Source organism: Danio rerio, chromosome 23 (genome assembly GCF_049306965.1).
Source record: "Danio rerio strain Tuebingen ecotype United States chromosome 23, GRCz12tu, whole genome shotgun sequence".
In the NCBI taxonomy this organism is placed as follows: Eukaryota; Metazoa; Chordata; class Actinopteri; order Cypriniformes; family Danionidae; genus Danio; species Danio rerio.
Genome location: NC_133198.1, coordinates 11,908,735 through 11,922,500, shown reverse-complemented (window position 1 = coordinate 11,922,500; position 13,766 = coordinate 11,908,735). Strand labels below are relative to the sequence as shown.

General features: G+C 45.1%; 1 protein-coding gene across 4 annotated transcripts in view; it reads right to left on the bottom strand.

Moving 5' to 3' along the window:
- The window catches only part of cntn3a.1 (contactin 3a, tandem duplicate 1), a 193,245-nt gene that overhangs the window by 56,169 nt on the left and 123,310 nt on the right, over window positions 1-13,766 (bottom strand). For all 4 annotated transcript variants that reach the window (XR_012399020.1, XR_012399021.1, XM_692822.10 and 1 more), the window contains exon 10: window positions 3,552-3,681. Coding sequence is in view for 2 of the 4 variants with exons in the window: in XM_692822.10 (XP_697914.4) it covers window positions 3,552-3,681 (130 nt within the window). In the remaining 2 variants the exon portion in view is untranslated. The remainder of the gene's footprint in view (window positions 1-3,551; window positions 3,682-13,766) is intronic.

Here is a 13,766-nt window from a genome sequence, read left to right as displayed (position 1 = left end):
TGCACTCAAATGTGACAGGATACAGGCTAACCTCCAGTGCTGTGTGGATATCTGTTATGCTAATGTACAAAATAAACATGATTTAACTTCCACAAACCGGGATTGAAGCGTCTTCTTTTATAATTGTTCTGACACGCGGCTGTGCTGATGAAGTAAAGCTGAAGTAAATCGCTGTAATTAATTACACATGTGCACTGTTTTAAAACACTTTAAACATGTGAAACTTACTCTTAATCACATTTGATGATAATTGCTGGTCCTAGCGAACAGAACAGACCTTTTATTGCCGGTTGCTTTGCGTGTGTCTGCCTGGTCTTGTTGACATATACACGTGACTAGCGGAACATGTTAATGCGCGCAGCTGTCAATCAATTCGTTGGGCTGGGGGACCAGACTCCTACGTAAAGTTGCGGTCGGTCTGAAAACCGCTCTAATTGGTCCACCGTTTTTATGTTGTTAAATTGAACAAAAAAAGGACTGGGTGTGTTTATATCACCCCAATATGATGGTCTATACACTATATATACACATATGTTTGTCCAAATAGCTTGAAAAGTGCATTTTTCACCATAGGTGCCCTTTAAGTCACCATCTCCTCACTACAGCAAATGAATTATGTGACCTTTTACTAACTTCACTCGCATTGAATTGACGTTTGTGAAACATAGAAATAGAACTTTTGTTGTTTTCCATGCCTACGTCTTATTGCCAGCAATCACTGTCACTCTTGCTGCTTGAAGTCTTCAGCTTTCTATTAAAATGAATGGGGTTGACCCACTTTGTCGGTGTGTGTTGCTGGCAGAGTGAATGGGGTTAACTTAATATCTCCAAGTATTCATTTAATTTTTTAAAAATGATATTTGGCTGTTTATCACATTATCTATTCTCTATAAAGTACTTGGATTCATTTTTGTTTATGTTCACCTTTTTTGTTTGCTACTTTTTTAAAGTAATTTCTGGCAACATGAAGGAGTCAAGAATTGTATCTTTTTTCCCTGTGATATCTTTCTTCATCAAATTAGTTATTATTGCACACAAAGAAAAAAAAAAAAAGAGTCACATCTTACGTGTAAGTTTTAGCAACTTTCATTTGTGTTTAGTATTTGCTATTATTGGCAAATTTTATATTAAGCACCAAACTGCAATTTAAACTCACCCACCACATGAAAGTGTGTGCGTTTTGTTTTTTGTTTTTTTTTTTGTTTTTTTGTGGCACTTGTGGCACTACTTGCTAGGGTTTGGTACAGCTCACAATTCTTGGCTTTTCCACTCTGTACACTACCCATGAGTACCTTTTTCAGTACCACCTTAGCTAAGGTTCCAAGCAAAGTCAATTTGTATGCAAAAGCCTGGAAGCAAGTCGGCATTTTAGCAGTTCCAGTTCCCAAAGTCAATGGGTTTTTTTAATAGGATTTTGGTTAAATTGCTTAAATAAGGTTTGTGGCTAACACAAACTCAAGATACTTTCGCTTTTTGTTGTATGACATACTGTTCAACACATCAGTTACATCCTATTCGTGATTTTTTTAAATCAGTTTAGGATGGTTGCTATCAAGTTGCTAATTGGGACAATGGGATGTCAGAGATATTATACGCCATTGAGCTAAACTGGTCTGGTATGTACCCGGCTTGGATTGGGCATTTGAATTTGTCTGTTATTTAGGTATTTTAATAAATAATATTTTATGGTGCCAAGGCAGTGGCGCAGTAGGTAGTGCTGTCGCACTAAGAAGGTCGCTGGGTCGCTGGTTTTAACCTCGGCTCAGTTGGTGTTTCTGTGTGGAGTTTGCATGTTCTCCCTGCCTTCGCATTGGTTTCCTCCGGGTGCTCCGGTTTCCCCCACAGTCCAAAGACAAGCGGTACAGTTGAATTGGGTAGGCTAAATTGTCCGTTGAGTGTGTGTGAATTTGTGTGTGGTTTCCCAGAGATGGGTTGCAGCTGGAAGGGCATCCGCTGCATAAAACTTGCTGGATAAGTTGGCGGTTTATTCCGCTATTGCAACCCCAGATTAATAAAGGGACTAAGCCGACAAGAAAACGAATGAATGAATGATATTTTATGGTTTGTAGTATTGGCAATGCAGTGGCGCAGTAGGTAATGCTGTCGCCTCACAGAAAGAAGGTCGCTGGTTCGAGCCTCGGCTGGGTCAGTTGGCATTTCTGTGAGGAGTTTGCATGTTCTCCCTGTGTTCAGATGGGTTTCCTCCGGGTGTTTCCCAAACAAGTCCAAAGACATATGGTACAGGTTGAATTGGGTAAGCTAAATTGTCCGTAGTGTATGTGTGTGAATGAGTGTGAATGAGTGTGAAAGAGTGTTTCCCAGTGATGGGTTGTGGCTGAAAAGGCATCTGCTGTGTAAAAGGTGCTGGATAAGTGGGTGGTTAATTTCGCTGTGACGACCCCAGATTAATACTAAGCCAAAAAGAAAATGAATAAATGAGTTTAGCATATTGTGTGTGGATAATGGCTTCACATGTATAATGACTTTATGTGTTTGGATAATGCCTTCACCAATCTATTTCCTGCTCTTAGTAATGCAAATATGAGAATAAATTAGTAAACTTATGTCATTTTAACATTATCAATTCATTTTCCATTATTTTTTCTTAATCTTAACACATTTAACTGTCATAACTGCAATATTTTCATACCTTAATATTTATAATATATGTGACTGTATGGGCTGCTTTTAACAAATGTAAAGCAAAATAAATGAATTTCTCACGAAAAAAAAATGTGTTTGTTTACAAAATATGGCATGAATTAAAATATGATAAATCGAGAGAGTATATCTTTGTCATGGACCATATTTTCTAAAAATAAGTTTAAAAAGTTGTCGGAAGGAGGATGGTGCTGACGTAACAAGCGAGCACCCCAAAGGCAATGTAGTCCGTTTATAGCTTAATGTGAGCTTTTTGGCTCTTGCGTTTGCATTTAAGATTCAAAAGTGCTAAAAGTTATATTTTTGTGTGAAGATATCCCGTTAGACAAAATGTGTAGGACAGACACAGAGCTTATTATTTGCAATCTCCAAAAAGCTTTTTGCAAAATCATATAGAGACCCTTTAGAGAGGGAATACAATTTATGCTAGCAGCTGATTAGCCTACAAGGTGACGTCATAGTTCCTCCACTCTATTGTCAGTACTCAGTGAGCATTTTTTTGCAATGCTGGGTTGTTTAAAGCCAACGCTAGGTTAAAAACTTTCAAACCAAATTATGGGGGTAATTTTTTAGTTTAAATTGAAATTCATAAAAAAAATTAAAAAAAAAACCTTGGGTTTGTCCAAATTTACTTCTTTTATATATGGCTTGTATGATCCCAAAAATACACAGGCTACATGAGCAGGGTACTAAAGGACATAAATACTTTTAAACAATACAAAACTCTTTTGTTTAACTCACAATGGTTCTGTTTTTAAATACTTGAGAATCCTTTTAAAAGACAACTGTAAAAAAATACACTAGCCTCAGGAAATAGAATGCACATTTTTTGGGCCTACGGCTTATATTGCCTAAAGTGCAATATAAATAATGAAAGTGACTTGACTTACCAATGACTCTGAGTTCAGCATTGGCAAACACTCGGCCGTGGCGGTTTTCAGCAATACACTGGTACATCCCAGTATCAGACAGTGTCAAACTGCTGATGGACAATGCTCCGTTTATCACCTGGATTCTGTCCTGGAAACATCAACAATACAACAATGCAATTTAAACATCGACATTTAATGCAAATTCTTTCTTTCAATTGTTTTTTTTTATACTGATTTACATTACGCCTCATAGCTTGGCTTAAGTTGCATACACTGTATGCAATTTATACATAGACATTTGTTGCAATACAAAAAAATCCTTTAAATTTTTTATGATTAGGCTTTGTAATGAAACATTGGATTTATGCCTCCTTCCTTTTGAAATATTTCCCAAGTGCTGTATTCTAAACTCACCCAGGCCTGATTACTGCCATACCTGTTTTCAATCGAGGAATGCCTTATAAGAGAATCACCTTAACATGATGTAGGTCGAAAGACCTTCAAAAACAAATGAGAAAGAAAACAATTGAGATCTACCAATCTGGAATGAATTGTAAAGCCATTTCTAAAGTTTTGAAACTGCAGTGAACCACACTGAGAGCCATAATACACAAATGGCTAAAACATGGTACAGTGGAGAACCTTCCCAGCAGTGGCCAGCTGGCCAAAATTACTCCAGTTGCCCGTTTCCACTGAGTGGCACGGTACGGTGCGGTACAGTTTGGTTTGGTACACTTTTATGGCTGTTTTCACTGTCAAAAGGCATACCGAACCAAACCGTACCGTACAACTTTTTCGGCACCCTTTCGAAAGGGTACCAAACATGAGAAAGGATACCAAAAGGCAGAGCCAGACACACAGCTGAACATTATTGGTTTACAGAGATACGTCATTCGCTTACGCAACAAGCCAGAATGAAAACAAAGGAGTCACCATGTTTAAAATACACAGCTGAGAGATCTCTTACAGCGTAAATATAAATACAAATAACAACAAGCCATGATCAACCCGCGCTCAAAAAAACCTTGTCGTCGTCTTGATGAACAGCCACAAAGCCAAAAAGAAGAGCAGATTTACCCTGTGCCCCTTAGTTTTTTACAAGCCAGTCTGAGGCGTGAACGGTTTTGCTTGACAGTTTTGCGGTTTTGAATGACTCTCTATCAGAGGCTACATGTACTACTGAAGATTACAGACACAGATGAGAGGTTTTCACTGACTGTGGGCTGTATTTTGTGTTGTTTTTGAACCTAAATAAGGACTAAATTTATGCTTTGTGTAGTTCTTCTGTAGTTGGTAACATATTGAAGACTGTAAGGGGTTGTATGTGTTCATATCAAGTGTGCCGCAAGCCTGCATTTGAGTAAAGGTCTCGGCCGTTAGATTGCCCCCTGGGGGCCGGCTGCAGTACAAGTCATAAAGCCCGCCTCCTCCGTGTTAATGAAGGAGACTTGAGCCCAAATAAAAAAATGTATTACACTGTTGCAATAAAATGTCCCGAAAGATGGTTCTGGTCGATTAAGGCACTGATTATTGTGCTGAAATAGGTGCAGATCTTCATTTTTGTAAAAAGTTTGTTTTTAGCAGTAATTTAATGCTGGTGATGCATCGTGGTTGACAGCTGTGATTGACAGTTTCTCAAAGCAGACCCTCTGAGCTTCGGCAAAAGACTGAAGTGTTATTATTCGATTTCTGTGTTATTTTACCATGAGTTCAGCAGTAAACTATAGTTCCCCTTCGGGGGGAACTTCAGCGCTATAAGTGGATTTGATGTTCTATATCCACGTATGGGAGGATTCGGTTCAGAAGCCGCTCGTCTGAAAGAGTATTGAACGGGCCAATGAAAGCAATGAATTGGCAGCGCAAGCTTGCGCAGGTGTGCTGCATCTCCAATTAACTGAGCATATAAGCACACCTGGCGCCAGCAAACGCTATACTTTTCGCTTCAGAGACTTTTCTGATCAAGTTCATGAGGGTTCCTTTTGCTGATCTACAGCCACTTCGAGCGAACGAGTGTCTCCCGGTCCAGAGCGAGTCCACGCAGTGGCAGATGGTCGAGCTGGGTTTCTCCCTTGCCTGGCGTCCCTTTGGGTCCGGTCCTCCAGAGCGGTGCGTATTGTTGCAAAGCATCCTAAAAGAGCAACATAGTCGTGCAGCACGTCCTTTTCAGGACGGCGCTCCGACTGTGTGTTTCTGGTTGCGGGGGTTTCCTGGCTCCGGATGATGGGCACGATCACTGCATTACATGTTTGGATGTCCAGCATGTTAATGTGGTGCTCGGGGGCGGTTCATGTCGTCACTACGATGCCATGACCGTCGCGCAGTTGAGATCGCGGCTAACTTTCGTGAGAGACAAGCCACCCAAGTCGCCTCCTGCCTCCCTGACCGCGAAGCGTCCCTGGGACAGGTCATCTGGAGAGGAGGGAAGTTGCTCTATCCCCGCTGGAGGGCAGGGCGCCATTTCCAACGGCACCTTTTACTGCCATGAAATGAAAGGGCACTTTTCCACTTCCCCGGAGGTGACAGCCCGGAATCTGCCAGTTTGAGCTCAGCTCTCTAGCTCGAAGGTTCGGTGCACTCCGCCAGTGGCTCATGAGCACTTCAGGCCCTGCCAGTCTGGGACGCACTGCCTCTCAGCTCGCAGGGTCTGCATGCTCCGCCAGCGGCTCACGGGCGCTGGGGGGACGGTCTCCCTTCTCCCAGCCCCCAAGCCCCCCCTCCGGAGTCAGGGTGCGGAGCCAGAGTGAATCGCTCTCCTCCAGCTCTACTGTGGGACCCTCGCACTCCCCGGATTAGCACACCCGCTCCACGCTGCCCCTCCGCGGGTACGTCAACAATTGCTGCGATGACGTCATTAGCGAGGGCTCTGCCTGCCTGGTTAGCGCAGGCCAGCCCCTCGCGGTGGCTCATACGCACGATCAGACTCGGCTACTAACTGCAGTTCTCGAAACGGCCTCCCAAGTTCACGGGCGTGTATTCACCAGGGTCAATCCCCTGTCCGCCCCTGTCTTGCGAGAGGAGATTGCTGCCCTCCTGGCGAAGGGTGCAATCGAGCCGGTACCTCCAGCCGAGATGGAGAGCGGGTTTTACAGCCCGTACTTCATCTTACCCAAAAAAAACGGTGGGTCACGGCCAATCCTAGATCTGCGAGTTTTGAATCGCTGCCTTCACAAGCTGTCGTTCAGAATGCTTACGCACAAGCGCATCCTCCGATGCGTCTGCCCTCAGGATTGGTTTGCAGCCATAGACCTGAAGGACGCGTATTTTCATGTCTCCATTCTTCCACGCCACCGTCAGTTTCTGCGGTTTGCGTTCGAAGGTCGAGCATGGCAGTACAAGGTCCTCCCCTTCGGGCTCTCTCTGTCTCCGCGGGTCTTCACCAAACTCGCGGAGGGTGCCCTAGCGCCCCTTCGGCTCGCGGGCATCCGCATACTCAATTATCTCGATGATTGGCTGATTTTAGCCCACTCTCAGGAGTAATTGACTGCGCACAGAGACGAGGTGCTCCGGCATCTTCGCCGATTGGGGTTGCAGGTCAACTGGGAAAAGAGCAAACTCGCCCCGGTGCAGAGGATCTCTTTTCTCGGAATGGAGCTGGACTCGGTCACCATGTTAGCCCGTCTCTCCGGAGAGCGCGCTCGCCTGCTGCTGAACTGTCTGAGGGAGCTCGACAGCATATAGTGGTCCCCCTGAAATATTTTCAGAGGCTCCTGGGGCATATGGCTTCTGCTGTGGCTGTCACGCCGCTCGGACTGCTCCATATGAGACCACTTCAGCACTGGCTTCAAGATCGAGTTCCAAGACGCGCATGGCATGTGGGCACACACTGAGTCTCTGTTACTGCGCTGTGTCGCCGAACCCTCAGCCCCTGGAACGACCCCTCGTTCCTGCAGGCCGGTGTGCCTCTGGGACAGGCGTCCAGTAATGTTGTTGTCTCAACAGATGCTTCCAGCACAGGCTGGGGAGCCGTGTGTCGCGGGCATGCAGCTGCGGTAGGTGCCCAGCTGCATTGGCATATCAATCGCCTAGAGCTGTTGGCAGTGTTTCTTGCTCTCCGCCGTTTTTCTCCGGTGCTGGAGCAGCAACACGCGCTGGTCAGGACGGACAGTACGGCAACGGCACCGTATATCAACGGCATGGGGGGTATGCGCTCTCGCCGCATGTCTTAGCTCGCCCGCCGTCTGCTCCTCTGGAGTCACCCGCGGCTGAAGTCGCTGCATGCCATTCACATCCCAGGAATGCTCAACTGTGCAGCCGATGTGCTCTCACGGCAGCAGATTCACTCTGGAGAATGGAGACTCCACCCCGAGTCTGTCCAGCTGATATGGGCGCGATTCGGGGAGGCCCAGATTGATCTGTTCGCTTCCCCCGAGAACGCTCATTGCCAGTTGTTTTATTCCCAGACCGAGGGCTCGCTCGGCATGGATGCACTGGCCCACAGCTGGCCTCGGGGCATACGCAAGTATGCGTTTCCCCCAGTGAGCCTGATCGCGCAGTTACTGTGCAAGGTCAGGGAGGACGAGGAGCAGGTTCTGTTAGTTGCGCCCCTCTGGCCCAACCGGACCTGGATATCAGAGCTCTCCCTCCTCGCGACGGCCCTCCCATGGCAGATCCCTTTGAGAGAGGCCTACTTTCTCAGGGACAAGGCACCATCTGGCACCCTCGCCCCGATCTCTGGAACCTCCACGTGTGGTCCATAGACGCGAGGAAGACTTAGGTAACCTGCCGCTCCCGGTGGTTGATACCATCACTCAGATTAGAGCCCCCTCCACGAGGCGCGCCTATGCCCTGAAGTGGAGTCTATTCACTGAATGGTGTGTCTCTCGCAGAGAAGACCCCCCGATCTTGCCAGATCAGTGTTGTGCTCTCTTTCCTTCAGAGAAACTGGATAGCAGGCTGTCGCCCTCCACTCTCAAGGTTTACGTTGCCGCCATCTCCGCTCACCATGATGCGGTGGCTGGCGGCACCGTGGGAAAGCATAACCTCATCATCAGGTTCCTCAGAGGCGCTAGGCGAATTAATCCAACTCGCCCCCCTCTCACGCCCTCTTGGGATCTCGCCCTCGTTCTCATGAGCTTGCGATTTGATCCCTTCGAGCCGCTCGATTCAGTATCCTTAAGATTTCTGTCCCTGAAGACAGCTCTGCTGGTCGCGTTGGCCACCATTAAGAGGGTCGGGGACCTGGAGGCATTTCGGTCAGTGACTCGTGCCTGGAATTCGGGCCGGATTTTCTCACGTTATCCTGAGACCCCGCCCGGGTTATGTGCCCAAAGTTCCTACCACTCCCTTTAGAGATCAGGTAGTAACCCTGCAAGCGCTGCCCCCGGAGGAGGCAGACCCAGCCCTTTCTTTACTTGTCCAGTCGCGCCTTGCGCGTTTATGTGGACCGTACTCAGTACTTAGATCTTCTGAGCAGCTCTTTGTCTGTTATGGCGGACGGCAGCAGGGAAGTGCCGTGTCTAAACAACGTTTATCCCACTGGATTGTGGAGGCCATTTCATGTGCTTATTTGAGCAGAGGTCAGCCGCGCCCCCCGGGAGTGCGTGCGCACTCCACTCGGAGCGTTGCATCCTCTTGGGCGTGTGCGCGTGGCGCTTCTTAACAGACATTTGTAGAGCTGCGGGCTGGGTGACACCCAACACATTTGCAAGGTTTTACAATCTGTGAGTGGAGCCGGTTTCCTCAAGGGTGTAGGGACCTTTGGTGATTGAGGAAACAACTCGGTGGGTGTGGTGCGGTGCCTTTTTTCCCTAACACGGAGAGATGTGCACCCTCCTGTCTGTCAGTATAGTTCCCCATTCGGTGAGCCCTGCAGATTCCTCGGAGGCCCCCAGCACTGACTCAGCGGAGGAGTCACTCGCTGGCCCACTACGTTAGGTCTGCCCGCTGGTCAGCCCGCGTTTTTGGGTACAGGTGCCTGCTATGGCCGATCCCCGCTGGTGATCCCCATATGCTTTTCCGCCACAGTCAAGTTCCCCCCCCTGGGTGGACCCGTGCTTTCCCTATCCGCTAACCACCTTCTTATGCGCACTCCCCCTTCTCAGGGTTAGTCCATTTGTAATTCCATTTGTCTCCCTATTGGGTGCGGATGGTCTCTGCAGCGTCCTACCTACTGGGATGGCACGCTTCCCAAGGTACGGTCATATATTCCTAGAATTATCTAGACGCTAGCGACTCCCCAAAAAAATATACCTATTCCGTAAAGCTTCTTTTGAAGTGGGGATAAGTTAGGGCCAAGGGCACGTTGGAGGACCGCGCCTCCCATGATTTGGGTGCGTCACGCTTGCGTGACTGCCCTCTCATGGTGGGTGTTGGTAAGGTGCAGTCATTATGGCGCTTTCAATGGGCTCCCATACGTGGATTTAGAACATCAAATCCACTTATAGTGCTGAAGTTCCCCCCGAAGGGGAACGTTTGAGGTTACTAAAGTAACCCTTCGTTCCCCGAGGAGGGGAACGGAAGCACTATACTCCGTCACCATAATGACTGTCCCTTAGCTGTTAAAAGTCTCTTCAGCTTAAAAAGGATAGCGTCTGCTGGCGCCAGGTGTGCTTATATGCTCAGTTAATTGGAGATGCAGCACACCTGCGCAAGCTTGCGCTGCCAATTCATTGCTTTTTATTGGCCCGTTCAATACTCTTTCAGACGAGCGGCTTCTGAACCAAATCCTCCCATACCTGGATTTAGAACATCAAATCCACTTATAGTGCTTTCTACTTTAGTAACCTCGAACGTTTCTGACAAACATGATCCTGGTGGAACACTGTTTATTCGCTAAGGTCAGGGCTTTTTTCGGGCTTTATTTGCTGATACACGCCACCCAGATAGCAAAATACAATCGGGCCAGTTCCGGCTAGATTCTCGCCTGCCGGAGACTTACCCCTCAGACTGACTACCTCTGCTGGACCTACTCCGGATGCCTGGACTCACTGCCCGATTCCAGCCCGAGTCAATCCAGCCAGATGCGGTGGCCGAGCGAGCCGGCGCTGCCGCATGCTAGCCGGAATCAGCTAGTGACGCCAAGAGTAGGTTATGCGCTGCGGCTCGGAGCTGACGCGATTGAATTTTCATTATATTTGTTAACGTTATTACATCCATTTGTGTTGATATGACAGCAAACGCATGCTACTATGTAAACGCAAAGTGTATCACTGAGTTTAACCTTTGAATAAATAACATGCAAACAGCATACATCGCATATTTAAATAAAGGACAAAATAAATAAAAATAAACCTGTATTGATTGCACAAGTATTAAATAATAATACAAATGAATACATTTTGTAGTGCACAAAAATTAAGAAATATAAAAATGACAATAAAACTGCACAATAAAATAAACTAATTTAAGTACAGGGAAAATACAGGAGATCATTAGCAGTAATTCTCTATGTGTCTAAAATAATAATCTCCACGTTGATCTCCTGTAAGGTTATTTGAACTTGCTTTACAGGACGTCTCTGCATTTTAAGTTTTGGCATGTTATTAAGTAATCTACTGAATTTGCTGTTATAAAACATTATAAGGTTCTTGAAACCGAATCTTATATAGTCTAATAGAGCTGTAAATGTTAGATATTATTTATTTACATCATTTACTGTTGGCGTTTTATTTGAAAACTCCAACTAACATTAAAATGAATGTAAATTCCTCGTTGCCAGATATAATGAAGGCATCGAATAAACCAAATGAAAACGGAGGCAAAAAAGTTAAATAAATAAACAATTCAAGCGAAAATCAATAAACAATATACTAGCGATGTTGCAGCACATTGTATTAATAGTGCAAAGTTTTTTTTTTTTTGCACAAATTGACAAATTGCAGGGTTGGGATGTGTAAATATCCTGTTGATATTTAGTAATCTTGCTGTATTTATCATTTAAACGCACAATTGTTCCCGCATGGTAAATCGTTATGGTGTGTAGGCTATATTTTGGGTTCTGTTGATGGTTAATTAAAAATAAAAACCTTTCTAAAAATGTACGTGTTGTTTGTATGTTATTGTTTATATTTTACAAGTGTTATTTCTACCCCTATGAAGATATCAAATACCAACAATAAATATAACAAAAAGAGAATATATTATTTGTGCTCATATTCAGGCTTAAGTGTATAAAAGATCGTTTATTTCTGCAGTCCAGCATGTATTGCTTTTATTAAAGTATAACAGCTTAAATCACACCGTTTTTAAACCGTATATTATTCTGTAGTTTTAAATGTAAGCGCTTCTGTTTACATCAGCGAGCTTTTGTTATATTGCAGATACAGGAGGTGTCAAGTGAGCAGTTCGGGGGGCGTGGTTGATTTTACATAAAGCGTTTGGTTGGAACCTCGACTCCGCTCATTTTCGCGGCTCCTCCTCTGGCTCCATCAGACAGTCCTTCTGCGCATGTCAAGGCTCCAATTTCAGCAGTCTTTTGCGACAGTTTGTGCCCGTCAAGCAGCTGTTTTGCCCTCAAGGCGTTCAATGGGAAAAGGGGCTGTCGCGTCGTCCATATTTTTTACAGTCATTGGTTCATATATGTTGCATTTATTTACTTATTTTATATAATTGCAGACGTTACAGTAGGCTATTTCACATTGTCATTGATCTGCAGTTATAATCAAATCCTGTTCATAGAAAAGTTAGTAATAAACATATATACAGAAGTATTAATGTGTATAAAGCATCTGTTTTGTAAAAAGTGCTTCTCATATGATTCGTGAATGACCTATAGAGCTTTCCTTTAGACATTTTCTTGAGCGAAAATGACATTGACTAAAACTTTCTGTCAAACACCACGCACACCAAAAGGGTACCCTTGATAGTGGAAACGCAAGCCTGATAAAGCTGACCCGTACCGACCCAAACTGTACTGTACTGTACTATACAGTGGAAATGAGCCGCAAGTGTGATAATTCATCCAAGAGAACACAAAATGCTGCACAACAACACCCAAAGAACTGCAGGCCTCACTTGCCTTAGTTAAAGAGCCCATATTATACATGAAATAGGGTCATATCTTGGTTGTAAGGGTCTTTAACGACAGTCTAATATGCATGCAAGGTCAAAAAACACTTTTATGGTCTTATAATCTGCATTTATTTTTACCTAATTATCCCAGCGACTCCCGTATGAATCGTCCATTAATTCATTTGTTCCCAAACCCCTCCTTAGCGCGAAGCTAATCTGCGCAGAATGGACCGATGACAGTCTGTTGCGATTGGTCGACTGCCTTCAGTGAAAAAGTGAAATGCCCAACAGCTAATCAGCAATATAAGAGTATTCACAGTTCATACACGCTCGATAGTGTAGGCGTGGATTTTAGCTGCCAGTGGGTCAATGTAAATACAGATGATGAACTTGAAAATACCGACGACTAACCATTTTATTGAGCAAAAACTCCAAAAACAGTTCAGGAGATCTTCTAGCTTGCCTCACTATGCTCTTTTAGCAGACATACACACACACACACACACACACACACATATTGCCCTCGTCCTTGCGCGCGCACACACACACACGCACACACACACTACCCTCCTCCACGGAGCTCGCGTCGCGTTTTTAACGTGGCTTTGCACGCAATATGAGAATATAGCGGGTTAACCCCATACAGTACACGTGGTTACAAGTAAAAAATCACAAATAAATACATTTGCAAGCTAGAGTAAACGAGGCAGCAACTTTAATAGCACGTACTTACACTTGAGAAATGGAGGAAGAAACCCATCCTGACAAGTTACTCTTTACTGATCCTTCCTTTAACAAACGCAGATGAAGTGTTCTTTGTAGCATGTAGTTTCCAGAAGTTTCCAGAAGTTTCCAACTGCTTGGCTACAATGCTGAGGTTTCATCTTTGGGTAGAGGCTCAATAATATCCATCTGCAGTGTGACTTCAATCAACCGGCATGTTTGTGTGTTAGAGAGCGGGGCCGCAGGTTTCAAATCTCCCGGGTTTGCGCGTGCACGTGAATAATTTGGTTTCGTTAGTACGTCATGGCGAAACACCTAATGACTCGTTATCAAGGCGACTCGTTTGAAGCACTATGAGTCGATTTATTTATAGATGAATCACCAGTTTTAAACACTGTACACTTACAGATGTTACTACTTCAATGTGTTCCTTGTGCCGCCATTCATACCGCGGCGACGGCGGTACTTGATGCGCCAGCAGCATTTGACCGCTGGGTGGCACTTTAACCACAGATATTCAGCTTTGCCTTTTCACAATGCTAAACAGACTGTTCTGTAGGC